Source organism: Nicotiana sylvestris, chromosome 12, assembly GCF_000393655.2.
Source record: "Nicotiana sylvestris chromosome 12, ASM39365v2, whole genome shotgun sequence".
Classification (NCBI taxonomy): Eukaryota; Viridiplantae; Streptophyta; class Magnoliopsida; order Solanales; family Solanaceae; genus Nicotiana; species Nicotiana sylvestris.
In genome coordinates, this window is record NC_091068.1 from 160,923,022 (window position 1) to 160,945,762 (window position 22,741).

The 22,741-nt window shown below is 40.1% G+C and overlaps 2 protein-coding genes across 2 annotated transcripts; one reads left to right on the forward strand and one right to left on the reverse strand.

Annotated features, from left to right (window-relative positions):
- Positions 1 to 3,342: 3,342 nt before the first annotated feature.
- LOC104213536 (reticulon-like protein B11) lies at positions 3,343 to 4,277 on the reverse strand. Its single transcript, XM_070164761.1, has 3 exons — positions 4,063 to 4,277; positions 3,532 to 3,673; positions 3,343 to 3,447 (listed from the first exon to the last, which is right to left on the reverse strand). The coding sequence occupies exons 1-3, from the start codon at positions 4,275 to 4,277 to the stop codon at positions 3,343 to 3,345; spliced, it is 462 nt and encodes a 153-aa protein (XP_070020862.1).
- Positions 4,278 to 13,664: 9,387 nt separating this feature from the next.
- Positions 13,665 to 17,504, forward strand: LOC138884023 (uncharacterized). Its single transcript, XM_070164762.1, has 2 exons — positions 13,665 to 13,883; positions 16,386 to 17,504. The coding sequence occupies exons 1-2, from the start codon at positions 13,665 to 13,667 to the stop codon at positions 17,502 to 17,504; spliced, it is 1,338 nt and encodes a 445-aa protein (XP_070020863.1).
- Positions 17,505 to 22,741: the final 5,237 nt, after the last annotated feature.

Genomic DNA, 22,741 nt, shown 5'->3' on the forward strand with positions numbered 1-22,741 from the left:
AAGTGATTTGGAGTAGATTTAAGCTATATTTGAGTTAAATTTCAGAGGATGCCTAAGGAAGAAGAAGAATAACACGTGAAGCTCCATTGATAGGATTCAATTGTATAATAATATATAATATTGTATAAATAGTATATAAACACCTCTTATACACTATTGTATACAAGGTTGATACATTATTTACTGGTATTTGGTGAATTTCTCGCATTTTCTTCTTCTTCTTCTTCGTCTTCTTCTTCTTCTTATTCTTCTTATATACCTATATACATAGTATATTAAGAATATTTTCACTCTGTGATTATACATCTTTATACACTTTTATACAACTATATACATAATGTACTTCTTTGTATAGAAGTGTATAACATTATTTAAAAGTCTATAAGCATCTCTGACAAAATTTTTGTACGATTTTCTCTTGCAATTCTTGTATAAAACTAGTCCAAATCTCCAGCAAATAATTTCAAACTTTGTATATAACCTACTTAGACTATTTCTAATAAGTTTAAACAATACTCACTCCAAATTTATCACAAAATCATAATCGAAATTTAACAAGATTAGCATTAAAGGAGATGGGAATTTAGGTTTCTCGCGTCTGTTTTTGCGTTTTGTAGTTGTGATAAGTATGTATAAACATGAAGATATACAAAATTTAAAAAATAATAATTCGGAGAAGTATTGGTTATGGAAGAAGGCACGAATGAATGTTGATTTAGTGTCTCGATCAATGGTTACACTAAAAATGGGGAACTGATTTTTGTTTGCATATGATTATTTTTATTAATTAAATTAAATATTTATGGGTGAAAAATAAGGAGAGAACTACAATAGGGGTAGATAGGTGACGGAAAAATAAATGAGGTTGTTATAATTAGAGGGAATGAGAAAAGAAAAGACCTTATTGATATTTGGCTACACATTTGCAAACTTGTAACTGAGCTAAAATAGTACAAGATCAACTTATGGAGTGCACTATTCTATAATTTTGTCTTTAATATTTTGAAATTTTAAAAATTATTAGTACATTTTTAGAAGAAAAAGTGGCTAAAGTATTTTTTTTTAGACGGTTTCGAAACAAATGAGTGTTACATAAATAAAAACAAAAGAAGTATATGCACAATATCGCATTAGTTAGATGTGAGATAAAGTACAAATAAGTTCTTTTGCCATGGTGGGGCAAAAGTTATATGTATGCGTACTTGCAGTTCACTAGGGGAAGCATATTTTTATTATTTTCTCTGTTTCTCTGTCTCATAACTCCAGCTTTTTAAGTATAAAGTTAAAGACATTTGCATTTTGGGGTTTTGTAGAGTAGTATAAAGTTAAAGACATTTCCTCTTGGGATTTGGTAGAATCAGGAAAAAGTTTAATACTATTTATTTACGTTTGTTTTTATCTTTTTGGACTTCTATAGAATCAGCGTAACATCATACATCAATCGACTAAATTAGCAAATCTAGTTGGTGTAAGGACTGAACTTCAGTCACTGAAGGTTTTGGACCAGGTCCAAAACTGTCTTGCAGCCGCAAATGCAAGAGGACTACATCTCTTTCTCAATCTTGGGGAACATAATATGCCAATATGGTACATAACTATATTACAATCTAGTATTACGAGAGACTGAATGTTTGGAGACATACTCTTGAGTCTAAAGGTTTCAAGCTGAGTAGAACGAAGACGGAATAGTTGGAGTGTATTTTCAGCACTGAGCCGGGGGAAGTGGGCGTGGATGTGAGGCTTGAATCACAGGTTATCCCAAGTAGAGGAAGCTTCAAGTACCTTGGGTCAGTTATCCATGGGGAGGGGAGATTGATGAAGATGTCGCACACCGTATTGGGGTAGGATGGATGAAGTGGAGGTTAGCATCCGGAGTTTTGTGTGACAAAAGAGTGCCAACAATACTCAAAGGTAAGTTCTATAAAGCGGTGGTTAGACCGGCCATGATGTATGGGGCGGAGTATTGGCCTGTTAAAATCTCACATATCCAAAAAATGAAAGTAGCTGAAATGAGAATGTTGAGGTGGATGTGCGGACACACCAGGATGGACAAGATTAGAAATGATGATATTCGGGAGAAGGTGCACGTGGCTCCCATTGATGACAAGATGCGAGAAGCGCGGCTCAGATGGTTCGGGCATGTAATGAGGAGAAGTCCAGATGCTCCAGTGAGGAGGTGTGAGCGGCTGGTTGTGGAGGGCACGAGAAAAGGTAGAGGGCGGCCTAAGAAGTATTGGGGAGAAGTGATCAGACAGGATATAGCGAGACTTCAGATTTCCGAGGACATGACACTTGATAGAAATTTGTGGAGGTCGAGTATTACAGTTGTAGGCTAGGAGCTAGTTGAGTCTTGTGTTACTTTGTTCCATTGTGAGCCTAGTCTGATAAGGTTTTAATCGAAAATTACTAGGGGCATTGTCGAGTCTTAATATTTTCTCTTTTCGGTGCTAGATCTATTTACTAGCCATCATTTCTGCCTTGTATTTTTCTTATGCATTTTAGGTTCCTATTTTTCCTATGATCTCTATGGTGAAACTAATATTCCCCCCTTTTGTTTTTCTTGTTTTTCTTATTATCTTGAGCCGATGGTCTTTCGGAAACAGTCTCTCTACCCCTTTGGGGTAGGGGGTAAGGTCTACGTACATACTACCCTCCCCAGACCCCACTTGTGGGATTTTCCTGGGTTGTTGTTGTTGTTGTATCTCCTTCCCAAAAAGAATAATAATAAAGTTCTAACATTTAAAGCAATGTGAAATAAACATATTTAAAGCTCAAATAAAAGACTTGATATGCTACTAACAAAATATATTGAAAATGTTGAATCAAAGGAGGTTAAAAAGAAACAGAGAACTAAAACAGCCTGTTATGAAGGCATTGGAATTCAATTTGTTCCTGCGAGAATACGATGATGATTCGACTTCCATTTTTTTGCATAAGCCCAGAGAAGCAACAGAATTATTACTCCAGAATCTTATAAATAAAAAGATACTCAGCAGTCAGCTCATTCAAGCTGTCATGACTCTGGATTTTCTTTCCTGAATCAAGACTAATTCTTTAGACTTACAGTTTCTACAAAATATCTTCAGAAGTAATGTCCTAAGATACTATTTAAGTTAACCCATTTGCTTACTTTCACCCGAGTCGAGTGTAAGTCTTCAAATCATAACTAGCAGACAATGTCCAGTAGATATTTAACAGATCAAACTTCTAAGACAAGATTGTCAAAAAGATAAATATTTGAGAATATAAAGAGCAGATGCATTATACGAGTTGGAAGTCAGACTTCTAAGATCAATAGAAAATACCAACTAATAATCTTTTTTTAATTGGTTATACCACATATTAATCTATAAAAGGTATTTCAACATGTTGATTTTGTACACAATTGAGAGAAATCAAGGAAACATTGAATGAGCCTCCATTAGAAAGTACTTTGCTTATGAGGCCCTGATGAACAAAATCCACATTAAGTAGAAACAAACACGAAAATGATTGGACTAAAGAAAAAAGAAGGATAACATGAGAACAGACCCAAACAAAAAGTTTCAAGTTCCCACTAATAGCAATATCATGTGCAATCCGCAGTATATGGTTTACCCAAACACGCATCATATCAGCAGCCTTCACGACAAATTCCTCGGGAACTTCCATATCAGGAATTGGAGGTAAAGGTCTGGAATTATAGAAACAACAATTCATTCATGTTTGTTGCAGACGTAAAACAAATAAAGCAGATGTGTCTTTTTGGTTTAAACTTGTAGATGAGGCAATTCACACAACTCAGCAAGATATCAGGTCCTAATTCAACTTCTCAAAACCACCCATTGACAATATTTTCACATGTTTGACCATGAAAAAGAATCAGGTTATATGTAAAGGGTGCGTTGCAAAACTAAGATACATAAATGTATCTATTCTCTAACAACTTAAGTTCTTATATGAGACAGTTCATGAAGCTCCACACAACTAAGTCTGACAATACATATTAACTTACATTAAATGTATAAATTGTGATTTTTGACAGAGGAAGAAAATGTGAAAAATAAATGCATCAATCAATACCTGTTGAGAAGTGAAGCAGATTTAGCCCAGAAAAAGAGATTCACAACTAAAAGCAACAGCACATTGGCAATAAAAGATAAGAGATTGTAGCCAGCTCGCTCAAGTAGAAACCAAAGAACAGTGGAACTAACAAGCAGAGTAACACTGCCGCATCGTCTCCTCCACAACAACAGATCAGCAACTGCAATAACAATTAAAAACCTCAAGAATACCATTCTAATTTCTCCCTATCAAAATAGTATTTCTATTTTCTTCATTTTTTTTTTCCATTTCTTTGTGATTAATACCACTTAGCTGGAATTAAGGTTTAGTCTGGTTAGTGAAACTTGTACCAAAGAATCTCCAGTTTTTGAAACGTAAAATTTTATTTTTGAGACAAATTATTTTAAACAGGAATTAGATGCGTCCGACTAGAGCGGAACGGATTCAGATGATTCATATGCTAACCCAATTAATTTGGAATTGAACTAACTTGATTGATTGAATAGTGCATTCTAATGAATGCTAACATGCTAGAATGAAGAAATTCGAGAAAAATTGGAGGATTAATGTCAAATCCGAATTGATGGAAATGCAGAGGCAAAATTGTGAATAAAACACTGTATACGGGTAAAACCGGTCTCGCAGTAGGTCCCGTTCTCCGACATGATAAGCCAAGCTGTAACACGACGTCGTCGGTCTCGTAACAGTCGTTTTGAGATCTAGCACGTCGTTCGGCGGTTTGAGGCTACAAGCAGCAACACTTCAGGTATTACGACATGTTCGCGTTGTCGGAATTGAAATTCGGGAAGTTCGAAGTTGATTTGGAAAGAGAATTGTCATTTCGGAAGCTTTAAGTTGGAAGATTCTGACTAAAGTTGGATTTTGAGTAAACGACCTCGACATCGGGATTTAAAGGTTCCAAAAGCTTCATATGATGATTTTGGACTTGGGTGTATGTTCGGATCAGGTTTTGGATGACCCGGGAGCGTTTCGGCATCTATTGTGGAAGTTAGCATTTTGGAAGAATTTCATAAATTTTGTTTAGAAGTGCATTTCAATGTTATTGATATCCGTCTGGTATTTCGAGTTTGGAAATAGCTTCGTATGGTGATTCTAGTATTGGGAGCGCATCCGAAAGTGGATTCGGAGGTCCGTAGGTCATTTTGGGGTAACTTGGCGAAAGTTAGAAATTTGAAGGTTTTTGAGGAGTTTGACCAGAAGTGGACCTTTTGATATCGGGGTCGGATTCCAATTTCAGAAGTTTGAGTAGGTCCGTAATGTCAAATGTGACTTGTGTGCAAATTTTGAGGTCAATCGGACGTGATTTGATAAGTTTCGGCATCGAATGTAGAAGTTGGAAGTTCTAAAGTTCATTAAGCTTGAATTGGAGTGCGATTCGTGATTTTGATGTTGTTTGATATGATTTGAGGTTGCGAGCAGATCCATGTTATGTTATGAGACTGGTTTGTGTGATTAGACGGGCTCACAGGGGCCTCGGGTGTGTTTCGGAGGTGTTTGGGTTGTATCGCGCTCTTATTTGATGTTTCAACGTCGTTTCTTTGGGCATAAAAGGAACTATATTGAGAAACGACCTTTTATTTATGATTGGATTGAACCATTAGATCCGTATCGTAACTACGGAGCCATAGTAACAAGAATCGTCGAATTTTGATGTCATATGAGAGAGTTGTGCCCATTTCCGTGACGGACAAAATTGCTGGTTTCTGGTGCGAAGATTTGTTCTTCACAAACGCGAGAGAGGTTTTGCGAACTCGAAGAAGGATTTCTGGGTTGATCGGTCAACGCAAAAAATTTCTCTTCACGATCGCGAAGGCGATGAAGAAAAATTGTCTGGATAGTGTTTTAAACCGAGAATTTTAGTATTTTGGGCATATCTTGAGTTCTAGAGTTCCGTTTGAGGTGATTTTTGCGGCGTTGTTCTCGTCTCAACAAGGGGGTAAATATATAACCTTTATTTTGATGTTTCTCCATGATTATTTCTGTTGGTTTCTATTTTTATCCGTGTTTGGATTGTAGAAATTGGGATTTTGAGCACCAACGTTGAAAAATGGTAAATCCTTGCTTTGAGGGTCGATTCATTGATGAAATTGGATGAATTTCTGGATATAGACCATATGAATTATAGATAATATTTACGAGCATGTGGACTCGAGGGTTGACTTTATTGACTTTTCGAGCGGAGATGGGAGTTGTTACAAATTGATTTATTATGAGTATTAGAGTATATTTTTATTGTTTGCACATTGCTTGACTAGTTTTGGAGCGACAAACACTGGTTTGAGGTGTTAGAGCGATGTTGGAATCGGTTATGAAACTTCGAAGAGAGGTAAGTCTCCTTTTTAACCTTGTAAGAGGGAATTTACCCCATAGGTGAAATGATTTGATTTGTACTTCTATTTGTGGGGGCTACGTACGCATGAGGTGATGAGAGTCTGTACGTAGCTACTATTCCTATTTATGTCCGGGTAGTTTAGGTTTACACCATGCTTTGTGGACACCGTTACTTGATTATATTTGTTAATTGTATCAAATGGAACTAAGTTGAGGATTATTAAAGATTTAAAAGTTTCAATTTGAATTGTCTTTATTTTAAAAAGAATCAAAAAGGGTTATGATTTAATGATAAATTTATATTTGACCACATTGCAAGTATGATCCGCGAGCGGAGAAACTCCTTAAATTTATATTCGACCGCGTTGCATGTATGATCCGCGAGCGGGGTAATTCCTTAAATTTATATTTGATTGCATCGCATGTATGATTCGTGAGTGGGGTAAATAGATGCATCTATGGTTCGCGCCGTTTGACCCTCGGCAATGCACAATTTAAATATTATGTTGGATCGGGCCGTACGACCTCGTCATAATTTGTGCATGACTTAATTGATTGTTTTAAAATTTTTGATAATTGATGTGGCCTCATTGGCCGGAGATATAAATTGTTAAAAGATGAAAATAAATTTGGAAATATCTTATTAACAAAAGAATTGTTTACCTGCTTCATGTTATTGAGTTTACAGTCACCTTAAAGAAATTCATAATTTATTATATTATCGGTATATTATTGTTGGCCATATTAAGTGTCGGAATCGACCTCTCATCACTTCTTCGAAATTAGACTGGATACTTACTGGGTACGCATTATTTTCGCACCTATACTACACTTGCTGTATATTTTTTTGTATAGGCACATGTACGTCTAGTGGCCTTGTGGGCGCAACGGTGTGGTTGATATGGGGACTTAGGTGAGATGCATCCTATGAGACAATCCACAGCCAGCAGAGTCTCCTTTAGAGTACTTATATTTTTCTTTTCTGTCCAAATTTATATTTCAGACAGTTATTGTATTTTATTTTAATTCCTAGTAAGTGCTCACGCACTTGTGACACCAGGTTCTGGATGATTATGGGATATTCAGTATTGAAATTGGAGAATATTATTATTATTCTGTAAAGTTCATCTTTTACTAGTTAAGTTGAAGGAAATTTATGATCTCAGAAATATAAAAATGAGAATTTAATTAACTACTTAGTGTTGGCTTGCCTGACAGTGATGTCCGGTGCCATCACGACCTTTAACGGATTTTGGGTCGTGACAACATGGTGTCAGAGCACGAGATTCACTTAGGTCTCACGAGTCATGAGCGAGTCTAGTAGAGTCTTGCGGATTGGTACGGAGATGTATATACTTATCTTCGAGAGGCTACAAGGCTGTTAGGAACACTTCCCTTCTTGATTCCTCATCGTGTGAATCGATCCTTTTGAGGCTTGTACCTTTATTTCTTTCCTATACAATCTTATGCGACGTGATGAACTTGTAATGGATTGGGAATCGAGGAATTGTCATGGTACTACAGATATGGTGCAAAATATTTCTACCTGCATATTTGATTAGGCTATTACCGTCGTCTTTCGGAAGGCCATCTTGTCGTTTCAGCTCAACATCAGTATTACCTAAGGTTTTGATATTTGGCATTGATTTTTATGATGATTTGTGCGTTGCTATCACATAGTGTCTGTGTAATAGTAGGATGCTTGTCTAGGCGTCAAGGCAGTGAATGACCTGAAATGAGGTTTTACACAGTGTATGATTCAGAGATTCAGTATTCTATTTCTAGCGGAGAAAGGCAATCGGACTAGGAATGTTCAGATTTGGGTTGATGGAGTACCGAGACTTCGTATTTTTGAGCGTGGTAGAGTTCTTAATTGTGATGTGGTGTCATCGTCTTTGTTGAACACATTAAGGTTCGCTGATGTTATGGCATTCTTCAATTTGCTTTCGGGGCAGGGTATTATGAAATGGTGCCTGAGATGCGGTTATCAGAGATAATAGAGTATAGCGATTTCGGAATCGAATTGGTACTTTTAGTATTGATGGCTCAAGAAAGATGATCTTTTAAAAGGTTTAGAGTTGGTAGCGGCTCATTTTTTGGATGTTACGGAGATGGATTCGGATTTGGGGCAACAATTAGGTGATGAAGGACAAGGAAGGACATGTGGGAGGTGTTTTGCAGTGGTTGAATTGCTAGAAGTTCAAGTGTGAAAAGTAGAAGTCGAGGAGTTACTTAAAGGAGAGGGTTGAACCAAAGTGGGAGAGTGACAGAGTAATATATAAGTTCTGTGGTAGGATGGTCACACGCCTTGAGGAAAGTCTAGAGCCATTTGGGAAATTCATGGTGGACAACGACTAGGTCCACTGATTTTTTATTTGGGTGCAACATTACTTCGAGTTTGGAGTGTGTTGTTGGACTTTTAGCTGATGCCAATGGGGAAGAAGGAACCTCGGTGGGTCTCAAGGTTATTGAATTGTAGCTTCAAGCTAAGTGGGAGAGCCCCACCATCTATGATTGGATTGCGTGGTTGTCTACTTCTGTGGTTTCTGGTTATCGGTGTACTAGTGGGTTAGTATGACTAAGGAAAAAACATTAGTGGTAATTTGAGCAAAGGATTTGAGGAATATGTGCTATCTTTGGCCTTATCGGTCCATGTTCAGGTTTTGGGAAGATTCATGATTTATGCTTTGTGTAGAGGTGATTTACAAGAAAGGTGATTCAGCCGGTTGCTTCTTTTATAGGGTGTTCATGTGCTAGCAAAGCCTTGGGGGTTTGATTAAATTCGGGACCAAGTCAGAGTGGGTGACTCTCAACAACGGTCCTATTGGATTCAAAGGTTAAAGTGTGGTGCCTAAGGGCTTTGAGTCCGTGGTATGGTTAAGTATCGAGCTTTTATGGCGGATTATGAAAGGGGCTTGGATTGTTCTATATTATCTTCTGTCTGCGGTATAGTATTGATGGAATGGGAAAAAATAACTTCGGATTCATAGAAGAATTGCCAAAAAGGGTATACTAGTTGAAGACACAATTATGCGTACAAGGAGGGTATGAAATGGTTCGTGGGTTTTGAGACGACGTGGTCTTATGAAATCAGGCCACTCAGGACGAGTGTGGAGTTGGGTTCATGATGTTTTGAATGAGGCTATTATTATTCCTAAGTCAAGCCCAGAGTAAATTAGAAGAAGTCGAATAAGTTAGCAATGATTGAATTGGCACGATGGTGGCAATGATCAGTTCCTTCAGCGTGATAAGTTATACATGTGCTTGGTGGCGGTGTGTGAGAGGCTTGACGGCCGCCTTAATTGATTTTATGTGAAATCATTCAAGTGTTATGCCCTATTATGTGTAGTTGGATCCTGGAAGGGTTATGATGGTTTAGATCACGACTCGAGGTTTTATTTTCTGCGGTTATAAGAATCCAGTCACGTATTGTAATGGTTCTCTTGAAATGAGTTAAGTAAAAGGTTTCTATATAATGAAGTCTTTACTCTATTAGTGGTTCAGGAGTTATGATGGAATTCTTGTACTCTTGTGCATTGGCATGATTAAGTGCATCGAGTAGCATGGGACTTGGAATTTGAGGATCAAGGTTGCAGTTTGGTATCGACAAGAATGTTACCAGCTCAGATGAGTAGGGAAAAGAGATTTAGATGGTTAGAGTAAGTTGGTGTTGTCTTTAGCGTCACCTGAGATCGGTGTCCTGTGTAAGAGGCTTTGAGTACTGATTTTGGATTTTTGATTTGCTTTAAACATTAGTGCGTCCGGTGGTATGGATATGCAGACTTTTTACCTGGTGCGGAAGGTCGTGGGAGCCTGTACCACGGGAAAATGGTATACATGTGACATGTAGTCACTTAATTGATCGAAGATTGGAACCAAGTATGAAGATTGTGGTACTATCGTTCATATGAGAATTTATGCCTGAAGGGCGCTCGGTTCATTTGGTTATAGATTGTGGAAGTTTGTTCTGGATCAACAACTGTCTTTGTGTGTCATGGGAAGAAGAATTGTCAGAATGGGTGTACCAGTTGAAGACACAATTATATGCACAAGGAGGGTATGAAATGGTTCGTGGGTTTTGAGATGAAGTGGTCTTATGAAATCAAGTCACTTAGGATGAGTGCGGAGTTGGGTTCGTGATGTTTTGAATGGGGCTATTATTATTCCTAAGTCAAACCCATAGTAAATTAGAAGAAGTCGAATTAGTTAGCAATGGTTGAATTGGCACGATGGTGGCAATGATCAGTTCCTTTAGCATGATAAGGTATACATGTGCTTGGTGGCGGTGCGTGAGAGGCTTGACGGCCGCCGTAATTGATTTTATATGAAAGCATTCAAGTGTTATGCCATGTTATGTGTAGTTGGATCTTGGAAGGGTTATGATGGTTTAGATCACAACTCGAGATTGTATTTTCTGCGGTTATAAGAATCCAGTCACGTATTGCAATGGTTCTCTTGAAATGAGTTAAGTAAAAGGTTTCTATATGATGAAGTATTTATTCTATTACTGGTTCAGGAGTTATGATGGAATTCTTGTACTCTTGTACATTGGCATGATTAAGTGCATCGAGTAGCATGAGACATGGAAGTTGAGGATCAAGGTTGCAGTTTGGTGTCGACAAGAATGTCACCAGCTCGGATGAGTATGGAAAAGGGATTTAGATGGTTAGAGTAAGCTGGTGTTGTCTTTAGCGTCACCTGAGATCGATGTCCTCTGTAAGAGGCTTTGAGTACTGATTTCGGATTTTTGATTTGCTTTACGGCATTAGTGCGTCTGGTGGTATGGATGTGCAGACTTGTTACTTGGTGCGGAAGGTCGTGGAAGCGTGTACCACGGGAAGATGGTATACGTGGGACATGTAGTCACTTGATTGATCGAAGATTGGAACCAAGTATGGAGATTGTGGTCCTATCGTTCATATGAGAATTTATGCCTGAAGGGCGCTCGATTCATTTGGTTATGGATTGTGGAAGTTTGTTCCGGATCAACGACTGTCCTTGTGTGTCATGGGAAGAAAGGTTATTGTGAATTCTTGAAAGGTTACTAGCCTAGTGCGTGATAAGAATCGGCTTGAGGTCTGTGGATGGATCTATATGTGAATGTGGGCTCTATATCAGGTTGGATTTATTTATTTCAGCATAGCGCTCCTTATGGAGAAGTATTCAGACGTTGGATGTTATTTCGTCGTCGGCTATTTCGTGTAATATTATATTGTGCCGTATGAGTCGTGAAACGGCTTGATAAATTTCACATGTGTTGAGGTTCCGCGTAGCGATGGTGTTATGTGACAGGATGGTGTTGTATCCAATTTTTTCCTATATATTTTTAATATGCAAAATACCTTCAAAATAGCATATATATGCATATATAATGTCATGGGCGGCTTTCTAGCCATGCCCCATGACCCCTTGGGCACGCCCCGTGGCGTCCTAGCAAGCCTCCCAATGCCTAGCGCCACAGACGACCCCGTGGTCTTGGCCACGCCAAGTGACAAGCGTGCATGTTCCTCTGTCGCCATACCGATATCCCTCGCCAGCGCCCAACTGCAGGTGGATGCCAACAACGCCGCGCGCGCATACCCTGATGCCAAAGACTATGCTGCTGACAACGGGTCTGTTTTTGCCTTGTAGAAAACTAAGTCCTTTTCATTGTAAATATAGAGTAGTTTTATTCCATGTACTTCCATGATGTTTCTCTAGTTTAATCAAGTCTAGTCTTGTAGCTTTGATTTATTTTTTTAAGTATTATTAGGGGGGATCAAGCAATCAAACTTTATAGCAAGCAAACAATTCTCTATACTGGTGTCTCTCCCCCTCGACACCGCGTTGCCTTTCTGTAATAGCTTTCATTAATGCAATCGAGCTTTCTTTCATTCTCAATTCTCATTTCTGTTCTCTTAATTGGTCTTGACATTGGTTTTCCCGTACGATACTGACAATCTAGTCTAGCGTACAGAGGGGACCTCAGTTGGCGGACAGTAACTGCACTGATATCAGTTGCTTACCCTTACGTCGCCCTTCCAAGGAATCTCAGGAAGGCGCCACGTACCAGTTGGTATTAGAGCCTAGGCTCGACATCGGACGAGGGAACGCATTGCCATTACCACCATTTCTGACCATAGTGAATCATGGGGACCGCATTGCGGCCCTTGAACAGACGGTTGACGGATTACGACCCATTGTGGATACGGTGCCTGAACTAAGAACCAGCCTAGGGCAAAGGTTGGACGACCTGGACTGCAGGGTACTCCAGGACGAAGTTGACATAGAAAACATTAGTCGCGACTCCGAGGGAGACCGCAAACAGCAGCCACAAAGGCAGGCAAAATTTTTGGAAAATTTGAGGGACTCCAACAGGAGCGTGCCGAGGATTTAGCTTACAGAGCACAAGAGGCAGACAGGTTGACTGCCATGCAACAAACTATTGACGACTTGACAGATAAACTCAATGTTGTCAATGCTGCTTTACAAGGCCTGCTTTGAGGCGGTGGAAACCAAATCAAGGGCGCTGCGAACCCCGCTTCCCCGACACAAAAACTAAAAATTCCAGATCTAAAGCCATACAGTGGATCTAGGAATGCCAAGGAAGTGGAAAACTTCATCTTTGACATCGAACAATACTTTGATGCTGTTGGAGGCCTATAAGAAGCTAAGAAGGTAGCAACTGCTGCCATGTATCTTTAGGGTGATGCTAAACTCTGGTGGCGAGTGAATACGAAGCCATCAAGGCCGGTGAAGATGCTCTCGAGACATGGGTAGAACTGAAGGCAGCCATACGCCTACAGTTCTTCCCCGAAAATGTTGAATACAATGCAAGGAGAAAGCTACGGGAGCTTTGCCAGACCAAGTTAGTGCGAGACTACGTGTGGGAATTCTCCGCGCTCATGCTAAACATATGTTACATGGGGGACAAATACAAGCTCTTCACCTTCCTAGAAGGGTTGAAACCTTATGCCCGCATGGAACTGCAAAGACAAAGGGTAGATACCCTACCCAAGGCGATCCAAGCAGCTGAATGCCTTGGGGACTATCAAGTGGAAGCTCGGAAGGATCGACCTCACCAGCCTGTCCGAGCGGGATTCAAAAGGCAACCTAGCAATGGTGGCTCTAGTAGAAGTGGGGGAGATCAGAGTGCAACCAAATCTAAGGCTCCCTCCTCAGGCAGCAATAGTGCTACGTCAAACAACAATGACCAGGGGAGAAAGCCTCCTTCGGGATGCCGTCATTGCGACAGACCACATTGAAATAATGAGTGTCCACATGCATAGATGAATGCCCATCAAGCCTTTGACGATAGGATAGATGACAACACAGACGATGCAGACCAGACCGAGCCAGTAAGTGCCTTCAATGCAATTGTTGGCTCTATTTCTAAGGCCTTAGCGGGAACCGGTGCTGCCATTCGTAATAAGAAGGACCCCTTCCCAAGCACCAAGAAAGGGAAAAAGAAGGCGGATGAGAGGACCTTAATGTTCATTGAGATGAAGGTAAATGGCAAGCCCATTCGGGCGATGATAGACACGGGTGCTACCCACAACTACTTAGCCTCGAATCAGGTGGAGCGCCTTGGTCTAGTTGTAGGAAAGGGCAGAGGTAGTTTCAAGGCTATCAACTCACCTCCTCAGCCAGTGGGTGGGATAGCCAAAGAGGTACCAGTGAAGCTTGGCCCTTACGAAGGAAAATTCAACCTGCACGTGGTGATCATAGATGACTTCGAGTTGATAGTTGGATTGGAATTCCTGAGGCAAACCAACACCATGCCTGTACCGTATGCTGACATGTTACTGATGATGGGAGCAAACGGGGCCAAGCCCTGCGTTATCCCGTGCATGCCCATGAAGATGGCCGTTGAAAACATCTCGGCCTTGCAGTTGAAGAAGGGGGTCAAAAGAAACGAACCTACGTTCCTGGCAACCCTCTGCATCGAAGATGTAGAATGCTCCTCGGGTCCCATTCCTGAACCCGTGAAGGAGCTACTACTAGAGTTTGAAGATGTCATGCCACAAGACATGCCAAAGCGACTACCGCCTAGGCGCACTGTGGATCATGAAATTGAGCTGGTGCCGGGCGCGAAGCCACCTGCCCGGGCGCCTTACAGAATGTCACAACCCGAACTCACCGAGCTTCGGAGACAATTGACGGAAATGCTAGACACAGGGATTATCGTGCCCTCCAAATCCCCATACGGGTCCCCTGTGCTATTCCAAAAGAAACATGATGGTAGTCTACGACTCTGTGTGGACTATCGGGCTCTAAACAAAATTACTGTGAAGAACAAGTACCCTATTCCGTTAATGGCAGACTTGTTCGATAGACTGGGTGGTGCGACAGTGTTCACCAAAATAGACCTGAAGACAGGTTATTGGCAAGTTCGGATTGCAGAGGGTGATGAGCACAAGACGACCTGTGTGACAAGATATGGGTCGTACGATTTCCTAGTTATGCCATTCGGCTTGACTAACGCCCCAGCTACATTTTGCACTTTGATGAACCAAGTCTTCCGGGAGTACATTGATGAATTCGTGGTGGTCTACTTGGATGACATTGTGGTATATAGCCAAACATTGGAGGAACACCTGATGCACTTGCGGAAGGTCCTAGCTCGATTGCGGGAGCATGAACTATATGCGAAGCTATCTAAGTGCTCCTTTGCTCAAAAGCAAATTGACTTCCTCGGACATGTCATTGGGGAAGGGCGGATCAAGATGGACCAGCAGAAGATTCAGGCAATCACAGATTGGCCGCCACCTAAGGATATCCACGCCTTGAGGGCGTTCCTTGGTCTATGCAATTTCTATCGGCGATTCGTGAAAAACTACTCCCTCATTGCAGTACCATTGACAGAACTCCTCAAGAAGATCACGCCTTGGGAATGGGGACCCAAGCGAGCGGAGGCCTTTAATGCATTGAAAGCGGCTATGTCTAGTAGCCCCGTCTTGGCCCTTCCTGATCTGGCCAAGCCATTCGAAGTACAAACAGATGCATCTGACTATGCCCTCGGTGGCGTCTTGCTACAAGAAGGGCATCCTGTGGCGTACGAGAGCCGGAAGCTAAAAGATGCAGAGCGGCGCTATGCCGCCCATGAGAAAGAATTATTGGCTGTCGTCCACTGCTTGCGCCTCTGGAGGCACTATCTGCTGGGAACCCCGTTCGTGGTCAAGACAGACAACACAGCTGTTAGCCATTTCATGACCCAGCCGAAGTTGAATGGTCGACAGGCCAGGTGGCAGGAACTCCTAGCTGAATTCCACTTCAACCTGGAATACCGAAGTGGGAAGACCAATCATGTTGCTGATGCGCTCAGTCGGAGAGCTGATCTAGCATCAGTGTGCTTACTCGCCACCCTAAGGGGGAGCGAGGTAGCCACCTCCATCAAGGACCAGATACAAGATCTACTCATCAGAGATCCTGCTTCACAGTATTTGGTTGATTTGGTAGGACAAGGCAAGACTCGCCAGTTCTACATGGAAGATGGTTTTCTGAAAGTGAAAGGGAACCGACTTTATGTTCCTAAAGGAGGAGATCTACGAAGGACTCTTCTAGCGGAATGTCATGATACTCTGTGGGCCGGCCATCCCGGTGAAGAACGCACCATGGCGTTACTTCGCCGTGCATATTATTGGCCTCAAATGGCCGATGACGTTGCTCAGTATGTGAAGACTTGTCTAGTATGCCAGAAGGACAAGTCAGACCGCTTAACACAGGCGGGACTTTTGGAACCACTAGCTGTCCCAAAGAGACCTTGGGAAAGTGTTTCCCTGGATTTCATCACTGGATTGCCCAAGGTCGGAGATCTCACAACTATCTTGGGGGTAGTAGATCCGTTTTCCAAGTATGCTACCTTTATTGTTGCACCACAATATATATCAGCAGAAGATACAACTCGACTCTTCTTCTTTCATGTCGTCAAATATTAGGGCCTGCCCAAAAACATTGTTAGTGATCGCGACTCACGCTTTACTAGTAACTTTTGGACCCAACTCTTTAAGTGCCTTGGGTCAAAGCTGAGTCACAACTCAAGTTTTCATCTGCAATCTAATGGCCAGACGGAGCGGTTCAATGGTATGTTGGAGGAATATCTCCGTCACTTTGTAACTGGATCGCAGAAGAATTGGGTGAAGCTTCTGGATGCTGCTCAACTGTGTTTCAATTCACAAAAGAGCTCTAGTACAAACAAAAGCGCTTTTGAAATTGTTACCGGACAACAACCACTACTCCCACACACAGTCAATGCACCAAATATGTCTAAATCTCCTCGAGCTGCTAGCTTCTCAAAAGAGTGGAAGAGAAATTTGGAGATAGTGCAGAGCTATCTTATCAAGGCTCAAAAGCGGATAAAAAGGCATGCTGATCAGAATCGTCGCTTTGTTGAATACCAAGTAGGAGACAAAGTGATGGTCAAAATTCCAAAGCGGTACTTATTTGCGGGGGTCCATGACCCTCGCCTATTGCAAAAATACATTGGACCCTTGTCCATTGAAAGGCGCATTGGGAAAGTTGCATACTGGGTGGATACCCCAGCTTGGTGGAAAATTCATCCTGTCTTCCATGTCAGCCTCCTGAAACCTTTTTGGCAAGACACAGAGGATCCTTCACGGAGCCAGCTCACAATACCTAGTATTCGAGGGCCCAATTCAACCGGAAAAAGTCATGTTGAAGCTATCCTTGATGATAGAGTGATTCATGCCTCAAGGAAAGATCACCAAGAGTTCTTGGTGAAATGGCAGGGCTGTGATGCAGAGGAAAACACTTGGGAGAGGGGAACAAAGCTCAAAGACTACAAGAGCCTAATTGAAGATTATCTTGCAAGTAAGGCGCCGAGGACGTCGCTAACTCAGGTGGGGGAAAATGTCATGGGCGGCTTTCCAGCCATGCCCCATGACCCCTTGGGCGCACCCCGTGGCGTCCTAGCGAGCCTCCCAATGCCTAGCGCCACGGACGGCCCCGTGGTCTTGGCCGCGCCAAGTGACAAGAGCACATGTGCCTCTGTCTCCCCACCGATATCCCTCGCCAGCACCCAACCACAGACGGATGCCAATAGCGGCGCACACACAGACCCTGATGCCAAAGACTATGCTGCTGACAACGGACCTGTTTTTGCCTTGTAGAAAACTAAGTCATTTTTATTGTAAATATAGAGTAGTTTTATTCCATGTACTTCCATTATGTTTCTCTAGTTTAATCAAGTCTAGTCTTGTAGATTTGGTTTATTTTTTTAAGCATTATTAGGGGGGATCAAGCAATCAAACTTTATAGCAAGCAAACAATTCTCTGTACTAGTGTCTCTCCCCCTCGACACCGCATTGCCTTTCTGTAATAGCTTTCATTAATGCAATCAAGCTTTCTTTCATTCTCAATTCTCATTTCTATTCTCTCAATTGCTCTTGACATTGGTTTGCCGTACGACACTGACAATCTAGTCTAGCGTATGGAGGGGACCTCAGTTGGCGGACAGTAACTGCACTGACATCAGTTGCTTAGCCTTACATCGCCTTTCCAAGGAATCTCAAGAAGGCGCCACGTAACAATAAGCATGCCCAAGGTTTTTATTATTTTTTCCATAATTTTAATGTTTTAAATTGATTTATTTTCTCCTTTTTTATCCATAAAATCCCCAATAATTATTTTTAAAATTATCATTTTGATGATTCATCTATTGGATTTCTATATTTATGCCAAAATATGGCTAAAGTAATTTTTATAATTACATTTAGTATTTTTAAAGCTAAAGCGCATAATTACAATATTAGCCCTCTTAAGATTTAATTATGTTTTATATGAATAAAATTGGATCCTGTATTGTTAAATTGATAATTATGTATTGTAAATCATTTTAGCACTCTAAATTATTTTTCAGAAACTATTTACTATTTTTGTAAATCAAATAGGAAAAAAGTGGCTATTTAAAATATAGCCAGATTGACTTTCAATTGTAGCCTAAATTAAACCCCAATCCCACCCCAATTTCGAATTAAAACCCGACCCACACCCCTTTAACCCATACCGAAACCCAGAATCCACCTACCCTTTCTAATCTCGACCGTTGATCTCCCAGATCAACATTCCACATTATTTCTTGCCATTTTTAACCTGAACGACCCCCTAACCTAATTTATTCTTACCAAACAGCTGCCCTAGTATCCCCAAATCCTCTCCGTCTCTCTGAGACCTAGTCCTAACTTTAGCCTCTGCCACCCAAAACTAGCCCTAATCCCTTCGATCATCACTCGATCCATGGATTCCCATGGCTGTTCGAGACATATACTTGTCTCCTACATCTCCTGGTTGCTTGTTTCTGTGATTTCATGGAGGGATCTCGAAGATATCTATTCCAGATCTTGTTCAAAACCCTCCAAGAGCCTCTCCATGGTCTTTCATGCCATTTTCCGGCCATCCATGGCTGTTCGAGTCAGATCCATGACTTTTTCGGCTAAAACCGGTAATGTTCTAAGGTTTTCTCATCTTCTTTGGGTTCTCTAAAACCCTAACTCTTGAGATTTTCCACTTTTCTTTAGATCTGTCTTAGATCTAGGTATATCCATGAGTTTTCAACCGATTTTTCTTCATCTCTACTATTTTCTGAAAACCTTAGTTTCACTATTGTTCGAATCTTCTCAGATCCTTATAGATCTGTAGTTATTCGAGTATCATTGGATGTTTTCCTTTAAAAATCTCTCCGTTTGATTAATTGTTTTGACTTGGTTTACTCTTTTTGAAATTTGGGTTTATGTCAGACTTTTCTTCAAAGATTTTTCTAACTTTTCGGTGTTTAAGCTAAGTATTCTTCACTATGTTGAATGATTCTCTTATATATGCATGAATTCTAGATGTTTCTATTTGTTGTACTGGTTTTTCTTTCATCTGTTCTCCGTTATTTGTTTATTTTTCTGTCAACCCAATGTATTAACTGATTCTATTTGGGGGTTTGAATAATCTTCCCTGTTAAAAAAATCAGTATTCTTCGGGATCCTTGCGTGATTAATTTCTATTAGGGTTTTGATCAATCTTTCTTGTTAAAATCAGTATTCTCCAAGATTTCTTTTACTGATTCGAATGATTATCCTGTTAAAATCAGTGTGTGCTGGGATTTTACTTGCTTCCTTATTTGTGACCTTGATTGGTTATACTTTCCTTAATTAGTTATCAATAGTTTGGGGATCTTACTGACTCCCGATATGGTATGATTTTTGATTTATTACCTTAATTGAACCCTGTTATGGTTGTTGATTGACTATTCCCCAATTAAAGGGGTCTTTCCCGGACTTCTCTATAGAATTTGATTCTGTGATTGGTTGATTGATCCTTAATTGATTGAACTCTGATTCTCTTTACCTTATTAGTTCTACTCCTAAAGTGCTATATATACACTCTTGTTTTACCTCTCAACACACGAACACAGTTCAGAACACACACACACACACTCAAACTCTCTCTTCTTTCTCTACTGCTTGTGCTACTGCTTGTTTCGCCCGGCTAGATTGTGGAACTCTACTTGCTTTACTTTTCTGCACTTTGCTTCCTTAAATGGTATGTCCCTAGTTCAATTATGAAACTCAACTTTATGTGCGTCATTGTTTGTCAATCCCTGTCTTTTTCTGCACTAACTCAATGACTCATGTGTTTAATTGTTTGTCTGGTTTACTGCTTTATTCAGCATGCTTAAGTTCTGCCCTTTCTTGTTCAAATGTAATCAGGATGTCTACTTGAGTTCCTATTTATGTACGTTAACTAGTAAGTCTCCTAATGTATTTGTTACAACCCATATTTTTGTACCTGAAAGTATGTCGTGAGTCAATTGATGTAAGCTCAAAAAGGATGAAATCCTTGTACAAGGACAAGAAAGGTTTGCCGAAGTGTTAAGCAAGTTAAGATGAATATGAGTCTTGTTAATCATAATTTAAATGAGTTTAAAGCCATTATATGACTATATATGATGTTTGTATATGAAGTATAAAGTTTGAGAAAAATCGGATTTAAGTTGCGGAAAAAAAACGACTAAGGATTTGCCTTGTAATGAAGCTTTTTGAGTAATAAATTTCGTGTGATATATGAGGTCTTTTTGGGATATATTATATACCAAATTGAAGGTATTGGAATGTAGTTTCTAATGCTCTCAACCGTTTGCTCATACGACACACAAATATAAAGTTATAAGCGTTGGAAGACGAGCCAATTATAGGGTGCCAAGTAGCATCTTTTGACTTTTCAACAAAATGGAGATTATCTCCTTTATCTCGTCTCTTTCTGCATATTTCCAGAGAGCACGACCAAATAAGACCCCTAACATCACCCTTAAGCTCTATACAAGGGTTTCCAACAATACCATCATCCCGGGCACGAAATCAAGAAGCAATAACACTAGATCGATCCCCACAACGTAAGTATTGCTATATTGCCTCTCTTTTTCTTTGTAGTTTGAGTTTTTTTTAAAGATATTTAATAGTTGAGAAAATTCTTAATTTCTGGTTTTAAGCTCTTAAATATCAAGGAAGGTTGATTAATTGATTTCATAATAGTTAGAACTCACGGGACGGTGATCGGAAGCTGTGAGTTGGAGTTATTTGACTTGTAATGGACTGTTTTTGGGATGTTTCGTGTAGCTTTTGGGCTGTCTATTTTGTTGCTATTAAATGGAGTTTTTACAGGATAAATGATGGGGAGAAATACCACATAATGGAAAAATCATGGATTAATCATTATGTTTGACACTACTATAGTCGTCGTTTTGGATATGAATTGATTGGGGTGTATTGGGCTGTTGTAAGCTAAATATAATGTGGATTTCGACTTACATCTACTATATGAGGTAATTATATTGTGTTCTTACAGGTTCTTAAGGTTATCTTGGCATTGGTTAAGTTAAATGGATGAACTAGTAAATAATGTTGCTAATTAAGAATAAATGGAGTTGTGGATCATTTTCTTTGTTATGGATATATGGTATAAGGTTGGAATTATTGATGAATGACTTCATTATCATGTTAATTATACTATTAAGTTAAAGTAAAAAGTTTATAAGGGATGATATGGGGTATACGAATTCCAATTGGAGCTTGTCGCTCGTCGTAAAATAGTTATGACTTGTTGTTTTATGGTGTCTTGTTATTGATAATTATATATTGCTGGATTTCTCTGGTAATTGTTGTAGATATATGATATTGGAGGAGTCTCTTGTTACAGGGGAGATGCTGCCCGAATTTATATAAACGAGCTACAAGTTTAAGTTGTAGACTTAGCCTTTATTCAACACTGATTTTGAATCTCCTTATGCAATGGTAGATTGAGTTGAGTTGTTTAAAGAGTACATTGGTAGGTATTAAGGACTCACCATAGTTAAGGTATGTTAAGGCACTTCCCTCTTTCTTTTGGCATGATCTAAAGTGAAATGAATACACTATTTCATAACGGATCTACTCCTAGAAACTAAGGTTGCTCATGTTGTTCTTTCCTTATAAAGTTATTTTAAGCAAGTATGTATGATCCTTGAATCCTATAGAAGCTCATATTGATGGTATGATGTCCATAATGTTAATCGTAGGTGCAACGACCTTACGTCACTCCAAAAGGTTTAGAACGTGATTCCATGAATCTAGCATGCATTATATATAGTATCTATTTTACTCTACCGAGCCGCGCTATAGTAGGCCGGGTACGATACCTATTGTGCACCCACTGATTAGTTGGATTTACCGAGCTTCACGTGGCCGGGTACAATTCTACCGAGCCTTATGATGGCCGGGTACATTTTACCTAGTCCTCTTTGAGGCCGGGTACGATATGATGATGATGATGCTTACAGAGGTGTATATTTTTAAAAGTTTATGTATATATATGTATTATGCATTTCATGTCAGTAGCCCCCAGAGGCACGCAAATGTTACAAGTTGTATCTCCTCTATCTCTTTTTATATTACTGTTCCTGTTTATACTTTCCTGCCTTACATACTCGGTACTTTATTTGTACTAACGTCCCTTTTGCTTGGGAACGCTTTGTTTCATGCCCGTAGGTCCCAATTGATAGGTTGACATTCCTCCTAGTAGGCTATCAGCTCAGCGGAGGTGTTGGTGCACTCCACTTGCTCTAGAGTTGCCTATTTGGTCAGTATGCTTTGGATATGTATTGATTGGTATGGTGGGGCCCTATCCCGACCTTTATGATTTTATGTATTGTTTGAGGCTTGTAGACAGATATCAGGTTTATGGATACTTGTATGGCCTTGTTGGCCTATGTGTTGAGTTTACACCTGGTCATGTCGGCCTTATAGGCCCGTATGTAAACATGTATAAGTTTGTATATCATGTTGGGTCGTCATATGTTGAGTATTCCCTTATGTTTTATTCTTGT

Coding starts and splice junctions, on each gene's coding strand:
- LOC138884023 (XM_070164762.1), top strand. CDS start 13,665: ATGAATGCCCATCAAGCCTTTGACGATAGGATAGATGACAACACAGAC. Junction 13,884..16,385: donor TAATGTTCATTGAGATGAAG/GTAAATGGCAAG, acceptor CAACTCTTTAAG/TGCCTTGGGTCAAAGCTGAG.
- LOC104213536 (XM_070164761.1), bottom strand. CDS start 4,277: ATGGTATTCTTGAGGTTTTTAATTGTTATTGCAGTTGCTGATCTGTTG. Junction 3,674..4,062: donor TCTGCTTCACTTCTCAACAG/GTATTGATTGAT, acceptor CTATAATTCCAG/ACCTTTACCTCCAATTCCTG. Junction 3,448..3,531: donor ACTTGAAACTTTTTGTTTGG/GTCTGTTCTCAT, acceptor TTTGTTCATCAG/GGCCTCATAAGCAAAGTACT.